This window comes from Acinonyx jubatus, chromosome B3, assembly GCF_027475565.1.
Source record: "Acinonyx jubatus isolate Ajub_Pintada_27869175 chromosome B3, VMU_Ajub_asm_v1.0, whole genome shotgun sequence".
NCBI lineage: Eukaryota > Metazoa > Chordata > Mammalia > Carnivora > Felidae > Acinonyx > Acinonyx jubatus.
This window is the reverse complement of record NC_069386.1, coordinates 108,539,729-108,559,072: the sequence shown is the minus strand read 5'-3', so window position 1 is coordinate 108,559,072 and position 19,344 is coordinate 108,539,729. Positions and strand designations below refer to the sequence as shown.

General features: G+C 46.1%; 1 protein-coding gene across 1 annotated transcript in view; it reads right to left on the bottom strand.

Moving 5' to 3' along the window:
- Positions 1-331: 331 nt before the first annotated feature.
- MTHFD1 (methylenetetrahydrofolate dehydrogenase, cyclohydrolase and formyltetrahydrofolate synthetase 1) overlaps positions 332-19,344 on the bottom strand; it is a 61,651-nt gene continuing 42,638 nt past the window's right edge. The window contains exons 17-28 of the mRNA XM_027065896.2: positions 17,208-17,284; positions 16,224-16,364; positions 14,264-14,332; positions 13,879-13,990; positions 13,641-13,780; positions 11,104-11,145; positions 8,693-8,793; positions 7,685-7,862; positions 5,286-5,393; positions 4,355-4,507; positions 1,904-1,997; positions 332-589 (exon numbers count right to left, since the gene is read on the bottom strand). Coding sequence (XP_026921697.2) covers positions 1,908-1,997; positions 4,355-4,507; positions 5,286-5,393; positions 7,685-7,862; positions 8,693-8,793; positions 11,104-11,145; positions 13,641-13,780; positions 13,879-13,990; positions 14,264-14,332; positions 16,224-16,364; positions 17,208-17,284 — 1,211 coding nt within the window. The 3' untranslated portion in view covers positions 332-589; positions 1,904-1,907. The remainder of the gene's footprint in view (positions 590-1,903; positions 1,998-4,354; positions 4,508-5,285; positions 5,394-7,684; positions 7,863-8,692; positions 8,794-11,103; positions 11,146-13,640; positions 13,781-13,878; positions 13,991-14,263; positions 14,333-16,223; positions 16,365-17,207; positions 17,285-19,344) is intronic.

Here is a 19,344-nt window from a genome sequence, read left to right as displayed (position 1 = left end):
GACCTCCAAGGAAGTTCAGCACAAAAACCTGGATAAGTGTGACTTTCTCAGGTCTGTTTTAAAGGAACAATATAGAAAGGTACGTGATTAAAAAGGCACATTCTGTATACGCTACTTCCCCCTCAACCCTCTCAGGAGGGATACCGATTGTGTCCCCCCCAAGAACTCTGCGTGCATGTGCCATTTACCCCTTTGAACACAACAGTGTCAATAAAGAAGGTCTTGCAACTTGCTTCTTCAGTCCCGGGTGCCTGCTGGCAAAGGGCCTCCCGCAGGACGGCAGTGATACTGCAGCACAGTCTGTTAAGGCTAGAATTTATATTTAAACATCCAGATTGCAAAATCATTTCCTTTTATTCTGTGGAACTTCAATCAAGTAAGTTGACTTGTGCATGATTTATGTTAATTTATACATGGTGGTGGGAATTAAGACTGAAGAAAGGCTCCTGGGGAAACTTCTGCTCTTTCTTTCAGAAGATCTTCAGGGCAGGGGCTGACTCCTCTCCACCTTCCCCACACTTCCTAACCAACAGTCGGCCCGAATAGACACTGGCCAAATGTTCAGAGCGGCTTCTTGAAGAGGGGAAATCTAGAAGGAAAAGGACATGAGAAGTAAACGTTCCTCTACGAGCTGAAACACACCCCCACCCTCACCCTGCAGCATCCTCCTATACTCTGCCAAAGCTGTTAACGCTTCCATCCTTCCCACAACCAACTCCAGGAGGGCAGGGTTTGCCCACGGACCTGAACACAATGCGTGCCACTCTTCCACTATGGCTACGTGAACACTGTTCGGGCCGGGAGTGAGCCAGGGGGACACCTCCAGTGTCACATAAGTCCCCCAGGCATGGAGCACACCGGCTCTGCTCCCTCTGCAGGGACTTGTGTAAGCACCCATCCTTGCGGCTGCTGGGATGAGGACTATACTTTGCCATCAGCCGGACCTTTACTTTCTTTAACAACCTGAGAGTTTTCGTTCTGCATTATTACCCTCTGACACCCTTGTCTTCAATGGCTCCTTCTAGTTAGTGTTGCTTAATTCCTAGACTTGTAACTCTAGGTCACTTGCAGCTGTCAGGATTCCCCTTCGTAACTGCCCCGATCAGGACTTGGGTTTCCTGAAAACCAGGTCTTCCCTTTTCTTAGTTTATTCCCCGTTTTGCTGGAGGACACTGCTAAATACCTTCCTAGGAAGGGAGGTGGGGTGGCACAGCTGGACGTGTCTGAAAACATCTGGATACATTTGGTGGGGTGTTAAGCACAGGTGGGGAGTCAGCTTTCCCCGTGAACTTGGGAGTCTATTCTTCCATTGTCGAAAAGTCCCTTACTGCTGATAAGAAGACAAGTCTTCAGTCTGACTCCTATTTTCTCATAGACAAACCACTTTTTCTTTTCTGGAAAAGGCCTTTTAGGATTACATCTTTGATGTTTTTGAAATTTCAACTAGATGTATCTAGGGAAGGCTCATTCATTGTGACGAGTACTTGGGAGCCTTTCACTTAAGACCCCATGAAGTCCTAGACTCTTTCCTCTTCTTTTCTATATTCTGGAACATTTACTCAACTCCTGCCCACCATCTACTCAGAGTACACAGACCCCTACTGGCACCTGCCTTCCAGGGTGCCAACAACTCAGAACGCAGCCTCCGCGCCAGTCCCTCCAGAGTTCACGAGACGGTGGCTTTCTCCCCTACACTGTTCCTGAACAAGCCACGCTCTTCTTCCAAAAATGTGTTGAGATATTTCCTTCATTGGTCACTGCAACTCTCCCCTCAGTGATGTTTGGAAAGAGAAGTTCTGAAAGTATCACAACTGGCATTTTCAGAGCGTTAGCTTGAGTCCCATAATTCATAACTGTGCCTTGTAAGGAAAAAAAAGCAAAACTCTCACAGTTAACAACTCACCTGTTTAGAACAACCCATTCACCTGTTCAGTTTCAGGGTCCAAATCAATATCATAGAAACAGGGCCGGGTGGGGAGTCCAGGCATTGTGCTCATCTAGGAGATGTGAAATAGCAGTAAAAATAAAGTGATCTTCGTTTCCACCTTCCCTTCAGATAAAAAGCCCAAGGCACAAAAACAGAATATTATTTTACAGTTGTCAATAAAGGGGCACTCTTCTTGTTACACACCAAGTCACCGATCCTGTTATGGCCTCACAGAGAGACCAGCGAGTCTTCAGCAAGCCAACACTGGGCTTCACTACCATCTTCCACATTGACCACTGCAACAAGAAGTAGCAAGGAAGGCCTTCCACCTACATTCTCTAAGGCAGGTGTGGGGATGCTGAGGAGTCTCCTCCCCCCTCCTCAGCCCTCATAAGACCAAAGGGAGGTGCAGGGTTTGTCTGCCTTTTAATTTTGTTTTAATTTGTTTTAATAAGTCTGGGGTTGGGGTGCCTGGGTGGCTTGGTCGGTGGAGCATCCGACTTTGGCTCAGGTCATGAACTCGCGGTTCATGGGTTCGAGCCCCATATCAGGCTCTGTGCTGACAGCTTGGAGCCTGGAGCCTGCTTCGGATTCTGTGTCTCCCTCTCTCTCTGCCCCTCCCCTGCTCATGCTCTGTCTCAAAAATAAATATAAACATTAAAAAAAAAAAAAAAAGTCTTGTGTTGATGCCCGTATCATTCTGCTTTAGCAGCACATTAGGAATTAGTATCCGTTAACTTGGGCCAAGACATTTCTGTACAAAATCGAAATAGTTTTACAATCACTGTTCTTAGGGGTCCAGTTTGGCCTTCTAAAACTGAGCTTGTAATGCCTATGGATTATATTTGTACTTCCTTCCTTTCTAAAGACCTGGCTTTGACAAAAATCTACCTAGCGACAAATCCTTAAGGCCTGTAAGTTAACTTTCACCTGTAACAGTATCTTGTATAATGAATATGTACAAGTTCCAAATCAGATCCAGACAGGAAAAGAGTTTAAGCTGAACTTCCACAACTTAACGATAACTTCCCAGAACATTCTCTAGGGACCTGCTATCAGTCTCTATTCTGGAACTCTGTAAGCAACTGGTGGGTGTGTGGACAAGAAGGGGGGAGGAAGGGATTGGTCCTCAGACCTAGCAGAAAAGCCTGGAGGTGACGGTGAAGATGACGGGCTTGTGCCCATTGATGCAGACATGCTACTGGCAAACTCAGGCCGGACCTGTCAGTTTTGCCTTCCCCTCGATGGCCAACCCCCTGCACGCACATCAAAAGCGAGTGCCCAGTGCAGCTCCTCCTATTCCAGCTGGCGGCTGCTGACAGTGTCTCCAGAGAGAACAACACCCATTTCTGTGACAGTCAAGATGCCAGGCCAATGGTTTAACATTCCTATCGAAAGGTAACTTCTCTAAATCCCCAGGACCGAAGAACGTCGTCCCAAAGCTGAACCTCCTGCTCTCTGCAGTGGCTGAAGGGGCACCAGCTTGCCCCACGCTGAGAGCTGAGTGGAGCAGGGCACACATCTTTAATAACTTGCCCAAGGCCAAAACCAGCAGTGAAAACTGGATGTGGCTTTAAAGTTACACACTTCAGATTTATAATGCTACCTCTTACCACTTTCTTTCTATCTATCCTGAAAGAGTAACCCAGCTCCAGCAGGAGATCTGTTGGTTTCTTTTCCATTATGAATTGGCTCAGTTTACTATTTCGATCCTGTACTGCAGGTAAGGACTAGCTTCAGGCATAGGACACTGGGCAGATCAAAGGGGGAAACCTAGGCACAGGATCAGCATTAACCTGGGAAGGTCAGTGCAAACTGTGAGTGTGCCCTTCAGCACTCTCCCTCCCTTGTCAGCAAAGCTCCTTCTTTAATATCCACGAAGTCATAAGGAAGCATTTGATAATTCATCTTGAAGCAGAAATAAGCAACCTCATTTTCCAAGTCTAAAGGGTTCAATCGCATTTTAAGGGGGGAATTCTTTACTCAGAAACAACCAATTCCTTGAGTTTCCTTGAGTTTCAGGCATAAGCTGCAGGCCTGTCAAGATGATCAGGGAAGGTCGGAGCCTCTGTTCCTACCCCCTACCCCCCTACTGAGTTAATCTGTGAAAGGTACCCAATGAATGTCAGTTGTGATGATACATTAGCACTATCACAGACTATCGATTAGGCCTGTCCGGGATTCAGTCAAGGTCATACTGCCCCTGGGAAACAGAACTGTTACTCATCACAAGTAGTCATGGCTTCACCCTTGAAAGGACACCAGGATGATCCACAGCAAGAGGATTAATCCTAACAGGCCCGACGCCAGCTTGCTCGTCAGCCATGGACTCTGCTCAGCTGGCACTTGCTTGATAGCTTCAGTGATCAATTTCAGACGAGAAGCACAGATGAACCACCCCCCACTCTGCCTGCAGCACTCACTTACCGTCCCCACCAAGGGGTACAGAAAACCGGCCCCGACGCTGGCGCGGATGTCACGGATGGGCAGGACGAAGCCTGTGGGCACGCCCTTCTGCTCTGGGTTGTGAGACAAGGACAAGTGTGTTTTGGCCATGCAGATGGGCAGGTTCCCAAAGCCCTGGGGAGAGAAAGGAACAAAGCAGGACAAATGAAAGGTTGACAACAAAGCACATCTGGGCATCGTGATGATATGGATTCTTCAATTTACTTAAAACATCTAATTCCTGGGGCACCTGGGTGGTTTAGTCGATTAAGCCTCCGACTTCAGCTCAGGCCATATTCTCGTGGTTCATGAGTTCAAGCCTCATGTGGGGCTCTGTGCTCACAGCCCAGCGCCCGAAGCCTGCCTCAAATTCTGTCTCCCTCTCTTTCTGTCCCTCCCCTGCTCGTACTCTGTCTCTCTCTCTCAAAAATAAATATTAAAAAAATAAAAAACAATAAAACATCTAATTTCCTTTACATACACCTCTACCTCACTGACCTCAAGCTCTGTATTCTAGACCCCCCCACACCCCCCCCCCCCAAAAAAGAATCACTATTGGGTGAGGGAGGTAAGGACCCACAACCATATTCCAAAAGTAAGTATTTTATTTTCATCCATACAACCTATTAAAAATGATAGTTTGGAGCAGATGTGAGGACACAACTGAAGGCAGGCTCTCAGTATTTGAGGAAGACACTTCCTATTTCTCCATGGCTTTTCTACACATTCATATACCACCTCTGGGTAGATAAAGAACTGGACCACCTAATCCAAGCTCAGTATCCAGAGGGGAGAAGACTGTCACCCAGAGAAGTGAAGCAGTGGGCGCCCAGCAGGGTGGGGAGAACTCAGGGGCTCTGACACCCAGGCTGCTCTGTAAAGAGTTAAAAGAACCAACCAACCAAACACCCACCTGTTTTGTGTAAACGTCAGCTTTGTGTTGAGCTTCAGGGAGCAATTCAATGTCATCGGCCCCGTAGATCTTCTGCGCAATGATCCTGATTTTATCCTCAACTGGAAGCTAATGCACAGGAAAGAGGGGGAGATGCCATGACTGGACATACATGATGATGCTGAACTGGGCCACAGTCTAGGTCCGAGTTCCCACAAGGGCGAGAAGATGCTTTCACATACACATACAGATACACAAATAGTTTGAGGTGCATGTGGGTTACAAACATTTTCTTTTAATACCAAGCTCCAGATTTTATACGTGGAAAACGTCCCACAGAGGTAAAGTTACTGTGTATGTGTGTGTGTGTGTGTGTGTGCACGTGCGTGCACGTGTGCATGTGTATTCAGGACCTCCCTAGGTACGTCATAAACAATACTGCTGACTACCCAAGAATAATTATTTCTTCATAAATACAAAGTAGTGTTCTAATACTGGAGATCAGACTCATGTCAAACCAGACCTGGATACTCCTGACGGAAGACAACCAGCATCCATCCAACAACTCCTGGTTTTTTATGTGAGAGGCAGATACTATTTTTAACATAAGACAGTGACTGCAAACCACTGTTGCTTAGAAATACCCATAAAAACAAAATCACCTACGTATTAAAAAAACACCCCAGTGACTTACACGACAACATGCACCGGGCGTGCTGCAGAAGGCCATGACTTGTGTGGCACCTGAAACAAACAGTGCCAGGCACGGAGGCCAGTGGTCTCTCACCCAGTGAGAGCCTCCCCCTCCATGGGGCTGCTCCGCTGGGGAATGAAATGCAAACTGCGTTAAGGAGAGACTGCCTAGAGGAAATGGGAAGGAAAGCTCCTTGGATGAGCAAAGTACTAAAATTAGGCAATAACCTGACTACGCTCCCTGGCAACTAAGGCTAACAGGACACATCGGGCGAATGTTGTTTTCTGAAAGGAGCAATAATCTATAAAGATAAAAATTTCCTTTGGAGCTACACAGTGCCAATTAAGGAGAGGCTTTATATAATGGACAAAAATAAGGGGACTATTCAATCACGGTTGTATACAGACGCGACAGAGATCACTTTCCCATGTGTCTTATCACTGGAGCTTTATAAATGCTGAGGCACATTCAGAGCTTCTGAAGTGAAAGTAGTTTCGTTGAAGGGTGACTGAAGGCTAACAGATGCTAAATAAGACAAAAAGCGGCAGACTCCAGTTTATCAGAACAGAGAAAATTCCAAGTAGGAACGAGGGATAAAGTCTTTATCACTCAACTTCTTCTGGGCGTCCTGCTGGTCTTCAAGGACTGGGGGTTCCTAACTCAGGTACTGAGGATGGAGCTTAGAGAGAGGCCCTATAAATGCTTTCTTTGCATGTGTGTACAGATTGGCATTTACGGCATTTCCTGAAAATATGATTGGTTGAACAGATTTTCAAACCAGTCTATAAAAGTAAAGTCTAATGGGAAAATGTCAATGTCAATAGGACAATGTCAATGAAATGTCAGTGTATTTTATCTGCAAAGGGCAAACAGAAACAAGAGAATGTTAAAAACTGAAGAATACTTGGGTTTCTTCCCTCTACCTTTTTATGGCTATTTTTGAAAGTCTATGACTATCTTTTAAAAACCAAGCCAAGAACCAGCCTGGAAAATACAAGCAGAATTAACTACCACATCCATCCCATGTTCCTAACAAAGTTTCCAGGTGTCGTGAGCATGCTGCTTAATGTCTAATCACATCCTGAAATACACGGACAGATAGCTGAAAACAAAATACAACCCTACTATAAGAACAACGTTTCTCTGAACTCACTTTATCGCATCACAGAATAAGCCGTTACTCAGTGATGAAAAGAATACTAAAGCCTGCCGGGATGCTTTGGCTTTGCACTAGAGCTTCTCTGCACGTGAGGCAGCCCCAAACCAGGAGGTGAGCTTGGGAGCACGCAGCTTTCCCCTGGTACTGGGAAGTGGTCAAAAAGCTTTTCTGAGCATGATGGAGCTCCCTGCCGATTTGCAACAACATGGCTGGTGCCTTGGGTTAAAGGCTGTAGTGAATTACACTACTGGTTCTACATTTAACCCTTTCTCCTGCCAGCAGAGAGAAGGTACCATGAGCCTTCCCAAAAGTTAGGTCGGGAGCCAACCTCCCAGAGTGTTCTTGCCTGGACCTGCTCCTCTGTAAATAAGCAGAAACATGCACTGGTAAGAAAGCTGTCTAGGGTTGAAAGCCCAGGCTGTGGTTGTGTAACTCACCTACGTGGGAATCAAACTCACAAGGCTAAAGACGCTAAACACGGGCTCTAAAGAGAGGCAGCCACACAGAAACCTCACTGTGCTTTTTTTTCCTTTTTGTTTTTGTTTTGTCTTATAGCAAGTAACCCACCTTGAGGTCATAGAGGAGCTGGAAGCTGCTGGGTGCCTGAGCTGCTCTCTGGACGGCCTGAGCTAGGGCTAAGGCGCCCTTGCCCCCTTCTGCCCAGTGAGTGCATTTCACAGCATCGAAAGCCCCGTGTTCTTTGGCGAGGCGGCTGACGAGGTCCAGCTCAGCTTCCGTATCTGTCCTGTAAAGGCAGCGCTTCGTGTTAAAGCATTGATGACAGTTAGAGAGGACAAACTCTTTTGAGCTACTCACCGATAAATGGAAACTAATCAAGCAATACTGACTGGGTTTGGATCCCGGCTCCATCAGTTACCATCTGGGTGGACTCCTGGCTAGTTATTTAATCCTTATGTGCTTTGGTTTCCATGTGGTACAATGGGACTAATCATAGCACTTATTTCATTGGGATGTCATCAGGCTTAGTTGACAAACACATGCAAAATACTTAGAACATTCCAGGCACATCACAGGAATCAATAAATACTAGCTTTTTAAAAACGTTTCCTCCCATTCTGTTGTGGTTAGGCCATTATAACAAGACCAAAGCTAGCACTACAATACCTACACAGCCTACACAAGTTGCCTCTTGCATGAACACTTCTAGCTCAATACGGTCGACTCTTTGTCAAGATAATGTCCCACCAGACCTCCTGAAATAATAGAACTCTGTAGGGCTATGACCTTCTGTTAGCACAAAAGTCCTCTAGAGAGCACAAAGAACATTTAACTTCAGGCCTATGTGTCACCCACTTCACCCAGTAGAGAAGGGGACCCATGGGAGCCAAATCTGACCCCGGACCTTCAGTGGCAGGAGTGACGAGTTTGTTGTGGTGTCTGTGGTGTAGCCCACACCACAGGCTCTCATTATTGGCTGCTAGAACACAGGCTTAATAACCAATACCAGTAGCTGGAGAACAAAACAAAGCTAAAAACAGTGCTATACAGTCAGCTCCAGGAGATGTTTTCTGACCATTTTCCACAGTCCCGTTGACTCCTACTCTTTGTACTTACTTGAATGCATTCACAGCCACTACCACTGGAACTCCAAACATTCTGGCATTTTCAATTTGTTTCTTTAAGTTACTGAAGCCTTTTTCAACCAGCTCCAGGTTCTGTAAAAACAACAGGAAAGATCCATGAGGTCAGCTGCAGGTTCTTCTTAAAAGAACTCCTTGAACCAGCAGCCAGCCACTTAGTCAGAACAAGCCAAGGGCAGATCTGCTGATGCATTTCGCACACCGTGGTGAGGGGGCGCTAGGGAGCCATAACCCTGGGCCAGCCTGTAACACTGGAGTGGCGTCAGGCTCCTGGCTGTCTTGAAAGCATGAGAGTGGGCATAACTGCTGTCATCACACCACATCTTAACTGCATATTTGCTGTTTGCAGAGAATCAGTTGCTCTTAAGTAAATTATATTTACAGCCTTGTGTTTACAGATGTCATGTACTCATGTGGTACAATGGTACAAACTCTACTCAGCATCTTGCACAGGAGACAGAGCCTAGCACAGTGCCTGGGGCTCATTACACAGCCACCGCACGTGCCGTCAGAAAACACGAAGTGATCAGTGAGGCTTTCAAAGGTTCTAATGAGCTCAACCATGTACCTTCACCCGGGACAAAGAAGATAGATGCCACCTTTAATAACCAAATACTATGACGTTTAAAGGAAAGTAATTAAGGAAACATACCTTTAAATATGTTAAATGCTAATGGCAGCTCTACTTGCAGCCTTGGAAAACTGCAAACACAAACCTCCTTCGATGGGGGACTGCGCCAGTGAGTTATGACATACACCCTCTATTAAATATCATGCAGATGCCATGAAAAGTGAGATAATCCGCATTAACATGGCAACTGTCAAAGATGTACTAAAGTGTGCCAAAGTTATAAAACTATGGACAACTTCATTAATTCCACTTTTGGACAAATACAAAAATACTTGTATATATTCATGAAATGTTTTAAATGTTGAAAAATATATACCAAACTGTTCAGGGGACTCATATTTGTGTATTATATCCTTACACTGCTTAACTTTCTTTTACAAAAAGGATGCTACCATTATAAGCTTAAAATACATTAGATATCTTTAAGATAAAAATGTAAGGGTTTTACGTAAAAATACATACACTGGCTCATGAGCAAACCCAGCAGTAACAGCCCTTGGTTTGTGGATTCAATGAAAGAGCAGAAAAAGGGGGCAAGATAAAGGTAGAAAACAATTACAGTTATAAACATGACTTAGGCTTTTTTCTCCTTTAGTAGTTGAAAACTAAAATTAGGATTGAGTTGATATTCTCAAGAGCACTGCTAATTCTTTACCTCTAGTCACATGGAAACCAATTAATATTAAGACCGATTGAGAACAGTTTTTGAAAAGCAGAGTTTCGTAAATGAAGACACCAGCTGGGCCAGTGAGGGGCAGTCACTCTAATTAGACACAGGAAAGGCTGTGGGGTGGCAGGAGGGCCAGAACTGTGAATTCCCCTCCTACGCGTGAATCAGACAAATGACCATAAAAGGCAAATCATAACTCAGAAGACGGGCAGACTCAAGGCACTAACAATTCTCTTCTAGCTGCTTCTGAAATACTTCATTTAGGGCTTGAACAGTGGCACTCGATTGCCTGACAACTTCAAAAGCCTCCAAAAAAGGCAGAGGAATTGAATTCACAGTGGCAGCGGCTGACCTTCCCGTCTCATGCGAGGGTCTGTCTCTCACAGAACCACCCCAACAGCCTCCAGGGATTGGGGTAGTAAATGATATAAAGAGGAAAAGGCTCAAGGTCACAGTTCTTCTTTGAGCTCCTCCTTGACAGCTAGAGACCAAATCAGCTTAGGGAAACTTTACCTAGAAAAATATAACCAGGATCCTGACCGCATAGTGCCCCTTTAAGGTGGATTTAAATATGCAGAGGAAGAGACATTTCACAAAAAGTCCCTACTTGTTCCAGACTCAGATGGCATTTGGTAAGGAAGCAGCCGATGCGCTAAGGCAGTGGAAAGAAACGTCATTAGTCTACAGGGCAGGGTTTCTCCACCTCACCACCTCTGCCATTTGGGGCCAAATGATTCTTCGCCGTGGGGCTGACCTGTGCACCACATGGTGTTTAGAGGCAGCCTTGGCCTTTACTCAGTGCCAGCAGCACGTTCTACCTGAAGTGGAAACAACCAAAAATAGGTCTCTAGACATTGCCAAATGTCCCCCGGGGGGCAAAACTGCTCCCGATGGAGAACCAACCACTGGTTTCACTAGAAGCACTTCTTCCCTACTTTATTCGATAAGATTCTTCAGCACACAGCAGGCCTCTTAGTGCCCCTGTCCACAGGAGCCATACCCACCCCCCTCATTTCCAAATAGGCTGAGAGACGCTGATTCTGCGTATTCTCTAGGACAAGTGGTTAGAAATGACTGAAGTTACCTCCTCTATGTAAGCCTTGGGAAGAGGCAGTCCAGCAGTAACCTGGAAGGAAAGCAGGCAAAGTCAGAGGCATTTTCTACTTACAATCCGGTTTTAGCTTAAAATGATGCCTTGCCATGTGTAAAAGGCCAGAAGCTGCATACTGGCGGGGGAGGGGTGGTTTACAGCAGGATAAGGTTGTTTCCTGTCCAAGGGATTTAGGGCATATGACCAACAAAAAATGTCTGGTTTGAGCATTGTGGGAAACCTCTATGGCCTGAATGAGGGACGTGAGGGCAGATCTGTGAAGGCGGTGGGGAAAGGGATGTGTTCTAGGCAAGGGCCATAACCTCAGTGAGCAAAGCACACAGCAGTGGGGGCGGAAGTAAAGGTGCACGTATGGAAAAAGGCAGTGGTCAGAAAGGCCACCCTGAATGTCCCCCAGAGGAGTCTGTGACGGGCCCTGAAATGGGCTCCTGACCTGGTCCACGGAGCCAACGCACAAGTTTGTGGGGCTGAACTAGGGAGCATGAGCAATAAAACAGGAGGGACACAGCCCAGGATTTTCTCCCTCCATCAGAGTATATTTCAAGGTGTCAGAATACTTAAGTGGTGAGTTCACTGTTACGGAGGTGGCCGGTGGCTTGGCTTCTGCCGCATCCACAGGGACGAGCACTGAGGTAAAGGTGCTCATTCCAGGGACTCCACTGTGGACAATGGGCGTGCCTTACAAGGCTTCAGCCACCCAGCGTGGTCCACTCCCATTCCTCTGTCTCCAAAGGGGGCCAGAGAGGCGGGGTGGCAAGCAGGGACAAGAGCCACCGTGTTCTGGGGCTGACATGTAGCTCCATGAGGGACTGTGAGCAGCATGTCTGGCTCCTTGACAGAAGTGAGGCTATGTACGAGGCTCTCCTTCTCTGCTGCCTGAGTTAAGTGTCTGGCATTATGTTTCAGACCATGAGGGCAGGAAGAAAGAAGGTGCAACGGTGTGAGGGGTGCAAGAGGAAAACATGTTGGTTATAACTGGGAAGATAAAAGGAGTCCAACCTGCATTCGTGGGCTAGGAGTGCTTTTGGTACCTGGGGGACCAGTGACACTGGAGAGGTGTCCTGGGGTTGCATTATGGCAGTGGTTCTCACAGAGTGGTCTGGGGACCGAATCCTTTCACAGGGCCATGAGGTCACGACTATTTCCATAGTAACTCTAAAATATCACGGCCCTTTTCACACTCATTCTCTCACTGAGTGTACAATGGACTTTTGCAAAGAATACGTGACATGTGCTAACACAACTGATTCTGTGTAGAACATGAAAATCCAGTAGTTTTCAATTAGGCCAGATACTGAAGAGACCTGAAAACTGTACGATGCTTACATTTTGTTTGGAGAAATGTAAGAACTTTTCATGAAAAAAAAATTGTTTTTGTTAAAATGTAACTCATCTTCAATTCCCAATATAGTCAATTCCGATATAACTACCGAAACAAAAGTTCTTTCAGCGCCTCAAGAATTTTAAGCGTAAAGAAGTTCTGAGACTAAAATGCTTGAGAACTGCTGTATGATAGCTGCATGAAGAACACTGATTTTAGGGGCGCCCGGGGCGGGGGGGCGGGCTTAGTCAGTTAAGCATCTGACTTCAGCTCAGGCTATGATCTCCCAGTTCGTGGATTTGAGCCCCGCGGCAGGCTCTGTGCTGACAGCCTGGAGCCTGCTACGGGTTCTGTGTCGCCCTCTCTCTGCCTCTCCCCCACCCACACTCTGTCTCTCTCAAAAGGAATAAACATTTAAACAAACAAACAAACAAAGAAAAGAAACACCGATTTTAAGAGAGGGGGCTCTTATTTCTCAAGTTGTAAGACCAGCTTGTAGAATTTAAGAAGGCTAGGAATTTAATACTTCTTCAAGTAATTTCTGAAAACTAGCACACTGTCTTCATGTACGTGTGCTAAAGAAAAGGTATTAAAATAATAGGATAAAAAGTGTAATTTCTAACCAGTAGGAATTCAGGAACACACAAAGTTCAGGTTGGAGTTGAAGACAAGCTAGTCCTAACCTAGTTTCTCTGTTACCCGGAGGCAGCCCAGGGCAGGCCTACCTTTCTCCTCCCCTTCTCTCCTACTCCGTGCTAGTCCCACCCAGCATGTGCCTTTCAAGAAGGCCCTGACCTCGGTCTTGGCTTAATGGTTTGCTTGGCTGGCTGCCAGCGTCACTATTTAGAGGGAAAATGGGACTCATTTAAAAACAGTCTAAACATAAAGGGGCTTTTTGTGGATATAGCCAAGCCCATGTCCTTGGAGGGGCTTAGATATTATCAGATAGCTCCCTCAGAAGACAGGCCGCGAAGCCCATTTCCACCATCTGTAAATGCCAAGAGCCGCCAGTGCCTGTGAGTGATAAGGCGGCCAGTACGAGAGCCGTCTGAACACCTCTTGCTTTGGGCACCTCTTAGTCATGAGAATATGAGCAGCTTCATGAAGAAACAGGCACAGGTCATCCCAAGTTCCTCCTAGCCTTCAGAACATTCCTGACAATCAGATCCTTCCAACTCTTGGTCCTCACCGTCGGGCCGCCCCCGTGCATTTTAAGAGCCCTGACAGTGGCAACAAGCACCACCACGTGAGGGCGGAGACCAGAATACCGGCATTTGATGTTAAAAAATTTTTCCATTCCAATGTCGGCTCCAAATCCTGCTTCAGTCACTGTAAGTAAGGAGAAAAGCAACTGTAAAAAGGCCATCCCGACTCCTTTGATATTAAAAGGAAAACAGCTGATCCACTGATTTTGCAAAAATACTCACCCACAAACCCTTCAGGGCCAACAAGCTTGAGTGCGATCCGGTCTGCAATGATAGAGGAATTCCCATGTGCAATGTTGGCAAACGGTCCAGCATGAACAAATACTGGAGTGCCCTATGGAAATCAAGACATCGTGAGCAGTGCCGCCAACATGGTCAAGGGGACGAAAGTCGGTTGGAGTCCGAAATATAAAGACTTCCCAGAAGAAAAATACAAAGCCCCCTCTTTTCTATTTCAGCAGCATCCCGATCACAACAGTGAGGAAGAATGGGAAGAGAGACACGGGCAGGTACAGAACTCCCTGACTCCCCAAGAGAAGTGTGATTTAGAACCACTCTGCTCTGACACGGAAGACTGGTCTGGGAAGGCGGTGGTCACTCTGCTCACCTCTAACGTCTGCATGAGATTGGGCTTGATTGCATCCTTCATAAGCACTGTCAATGCACCACTCACCCCCTACAAAACAAAGGCATGGAGCATTGCTTCCGACCCGCAAGAAACCCCAACCTTTTCAAACCAAAACTCAACATTCTCAGGTCTTCCTTTTTTAGCCACTGTGCACCAAGCCGTACTTTCACCTGAGCTATACCATCCATTTACTTATTTTTTTCTGGATATACTATGAAGTTATCACTTATTTTAAGCAGAGATAACACACAGAATGAAAATGACATTCACGTGGAATTTGTGCAAAACATGGAACTCTGGAAACAAGCATCTCAATCAAGCTCTGTTGCTGACTGATGAGGGGAGTCCATTTTATACTGGTTTATAGCACAGAAATGCTAGCTCTTAGAGAACTGAGTTATTTGTAACTTTGATGTCTGGGCAGAAATGGCTAAAAACCAAATTCAGTGTGTGTTTCCCAAAGCTGAAACTGAAAATTTACCCAGGAGTTCAATACAAACTCTTAAAATCTGGTCTCTCTTTGAAACCATCCAACCATAGTTGAACAAACTGGTAACGAAGTAAGAAAGAGCTATGGATCCCACCCATGTTCAATTTTTGGGAGTTTCCAAGTTTCTGGTTTGGGTGTAAAACTTTATTAAAAAAATTTCTGGGAGGGCGCCTGGGTGGCTCAGTCGGTTAAGCATCTGACTTCTGCTCAGGTCATGATCTCATGGTTTCTGAGTTCAAGCCCCATATCAGGTTCTGTGCTAACAGCACAGAGCCTGGAGCCTGCTTCGGATTCTGTGTCTTCCTCTCTCTCTGTCCCTTCCATTCTCTCTCTCCCTCTCTCTCAAAAATAATAAATAAACATTAAAAAAACATTAAGGGGCGCCTGGGTGGCTCAGTCGGTTAAGCGTCTGACTTCAGCTCAGGTCACGATCTCGTGGTCCATGAGTTCGAGCCCCGCGTTGGGCTCTGGGCTGATGGCTCCGAGCCTGGAGCCTGCTTCCGATTCTGTGTCTCCCTCTCTCTCTGCCCCTCCCCCATTCATGCTCTGTCTCTCTCTGTCTCAAAAATAAATAAACGTTAAAACAAATTAAAAAAAAATTAAAAAAAATTTTTTAATGTTTATTTTTGAGAGAGACAGTGTAAGCAGGGGCGGGGGGTGGGGGGCAGAAAGAGAGGGAGACACAGAACCTGAAGCAGGCTCCAGGCTCTGAGCTGTCAGCACGGAGCCCGACATGGGGCTCGAACTCACGAACTGTGAGATCATGACCCGAACCGAAGTCGGACTCTTAACCGACTGAGCCACCCAGACACCTCTGGGTGTAAACTTTAAAATGATTTCTTTTCTTAGACATATTGGCTGTGGAAACAGGAACTTAGTATTTCCCCTTTTCTGAATTCAACTGACAGACTGCTAATCACAAGCCGAACATTTTAGTGTATGTGAACACAAACAGGCTTTCAAAAAATTAATCTGTAAGATTCTCTCATTTCAAACCTCTTATTACCCCACAGATCAGAAATAACCCTGAAGTGCAGAAGTAGCCTAGGGGGACCATCAGATAAACCGCTAATGAGTTGTTCCCAATGTGCTTATTAGCATGGACATGGCGGTCAGCGAGCCTCGTGACAAGAGGCCTCTCTGTAGGGAGAGGCCAGGTGTGGCTCCAAGCTCAGCTACTAAGGACCTCACTGGGACACTGGCTGTTCTCTGAAAACTGAAATTATACATCCGCTTTTAGGAATACTCACAGGTTCAAGGTGTTGCTCAAACCATCGGAAACCTGTGGTCTATTACTGGAGCATACCACCCGTTACTTGCTACGAAGTACTGTTTATAAATTTCAAATTCTCTTACAAGCAGGAAAATCACAGTGAATTCATCAGTAACTGCTGAGATACGCTAACAGACACAGGCATGTCACTGAGCTTGCAGCAGCCGGGTACCCACCAGATCTTCGGTACTGATGGGCTCCCCCTTCTTGCTGGATGCCACCACCATTTTGCTCAGTCTCTCCCTCATGTCTTCTAGTGAACCGGTGAGAGCCAGGACAGCCATGATTTCACTGGCCACAGAGATATCAAACTGGGCCTGTCGGCAGGGAAAAGACAGGACACACAACACTGCGTCCAACCAGAAGACTCGATCGCGAAAGCAATCCCTGTTTGCATCCAAGCCTTAAACAAATGCCTTAAAAGGACAGAATGAGGGGCGCCTGGGTGGCTCAGTCGGTTAAGCGTCCGACTTCAACTCAGGTCACGATCTCACGGTCAGTGAGTTCGAGCCCCGCGTCGGGCTCTGGGCTGATGATGGCCCAGAGCCTGGAGCCTGCTTCCGATTCTGTGTCTCCCTCTCTCTCTGACCCTCCCCCGTTCATGCTCTGCCTCTCTCTGTCTCAAAAATAAATAAACGTTTAAAAAAAAAAAAAAAAGGACAGAATGAGAGTAGTGCACAAAGAACTTAACGAAAATAATTCCCCAAGAACAAAAATGTGTAATCAATTATTCCAAGACCTTGAGTAGTTAATTTTTAAAAATAGATGCTCCAGTAGGAAAAAAATAAGCTCCGTTGAAGGCAGCCTTCAAGTGGTGATGGTTTCCCTAACCCACAAGGAAACGACACAGAAGCTCTTATATCATAAATGGCCTCAAAAAAAAGAGGCAGTTTGAACAAATTACGTACGAGGATATTCACTGGGGGCTTCCACCTCCAGGAAAAAATACTGGGGGGAAAACACACAGGTGACACATGGGATTTATTGCGAAAGCCGTCAGGAGTGCTCGTTACCACACACCTACTCACTTCCATTTTAAAAAGGAGAAGGCAGAACAACACCTGGCAGGATCAATCGTACGGGAGAGGACGGAGGAGGACAGAAGCAGCAAGGATCTGGTTCACAAGAATGAATTTACTGAGAAATGAACAAATAGCTACCGTCCGTGTGTGCCCTTTCTCTGTTGGAGACTGTCCAATTGTGATCTTCCTCAGGAATCTATCATTGGTGTCCAATACTACAGTAGAAAGAGAAGATACAGAACAGCCTTTAGTACAAGCACAGTAAGTTAACCCGACAGCCTTACAAGTCCAACTCAACGACAGTCTACCAAAATTTGACTTCAAAGCTGATGGCAAAGCTAGAATATGGGTTGAAGTTCAGAAATGATGCTCTCAAACTATAAACAAACAGGGAATTATTTTAAAAGAAGGAGGGGCGCCTGGGTGACTCAGTCGGTTGAGCGTCCAACTTCAGCTCAGGTCATAATCTTGCAATTCTGTGCTGACAGCTCACAGCCTGGAGCCTGCTCTGGATTCTGTGTCTCCCTCTCTCTCTGACCCTCCCCTGTTCATGCTCTGTCTCTCCCTGTCTCAAAAATAAATAAATGTTTAAAAAAACAAATTTTTTTTTAAATGTTAATTTTTGAGAGAGAGCAGGCAAGCAGGGGAGGGGCAGAGAGAGGGGGAGACAGAGGATCTGAAGCTGACAGCGCAGAGCCCGACACGGGGCTCCAACCCATGACCTGAGCCGAAGCCAGATGCTTATCCAACTGAGCCACCCAGGTGCCCCTTATTTTATTTTTTAAAATATGTATATTTTTAATTTTAGAGAGAGACAATGCAAGCAGGGGAAGAGGGGGGCAGGGAGAGAGAGAGAGAAAATCTCAAGCAGGATACACACTCAGTGTGGAGCCCAATGCAGGACTTGATCCCACCAGCCTGGGATGGCGACCTGAACCAAAATCAAGACTCAGATGCTCAACCAAATGAACCACCCATGCACCCCTAAGAGACTTCATTTTTAAGTGATCTCTGCCCCCAATTTGGGACTTGAACTCACAACCCCAGGTCAAGAGTCATATGCTCAACCGACGAAGCTGGCCAGGGCACCCCTAAAGAAGGATATACATTTTTAAAGTTTATTCATTTATTTTTGAGGGGGCCAGTACACAGAGAGAGGGAGACAGTAACTCCCAAGCAGGCTCTAGGCTGTCAGATGCAGGGCTCGAACCCACAAACCACGAGACCATGACTGAGCTGAAATCAAGAGTCGGACATTCAACAAACTGAGCCACCTAGGTGCCCCAAAGAAGGATATTTTTAAAGAAAGAGTGACTTGGTTTTATTCTGTCTAGAGAATTCAAACAATTAACTACAAATCTGGCATCTATTTTAAAGCCCATTACATGTAAAAAGAAAACCAGAGTCGGCCAGTTTTTTAAATTTTTTTTTTTTTTGAACGTTTATTTATTTTTGGGACAGAGAGAGACAGAGCATGAACGGGGGAGGGGCAGAGAGAGAGGGAGACACAGAATCGGAAACAGGCTCCAGGCTCTGAGCCATCAGCCCAGAGCCCGACGCGGGGCTCGAACTCATGGACCGTGAGATCGTGACCTGGCTGAAGTCGGACGCTTAACCGACTGCGCCACCCAGGCGCCCCGGCCAGTTTTTTAAAAGGCCAAGGTTATTGTTCTGTGGGGTGTCACTGACCTTACACCATCCTGACACACAAGAGCCATAAATGCAGGGCAAGGCAAATGCTTTCTGAAGCATGCTAGGTACAGGCTTACTCTTTCCTTTAGCACACTTAGAAGAAATAATTTCCATTCTGATGACAGAATACGTATCCAATTGTATACCCCTGGAAAACATGGCAAAGATCAACTAGCTAACTAATCTTAATTCCACCTTCCAGGACTAATTACTGTTAACATTTTGGTGTATTACCAATTTTGTTTTTTGTATGGCGTGCCAAACAATAATGAAACACACAATGAACAACAAACCAGTTCATACTCTAAACGGGTCAAACAGGAGAGACATTTTTAAGGCCCTTGATTACATGTGAAATTATTTTCCATAAAGACTGTAATAATTTAAACCCCCGGGGTGCCTGGGCAGCTAAGTCGGTTAAATGTCCGACTTTGGCTAAGGTCATGATTGTGCGATTTGTGAGTTCAAGCCCTGCAACCAGCTCTGTGCTGACAGCTTGGGGCCTGCAGCCTGCTTCAGTGTCTGCGTCTACCTCTCTCTCTGCCCCCTCTCCCCCTCACGCTCTGTTTCTCTTTCTCAAAAT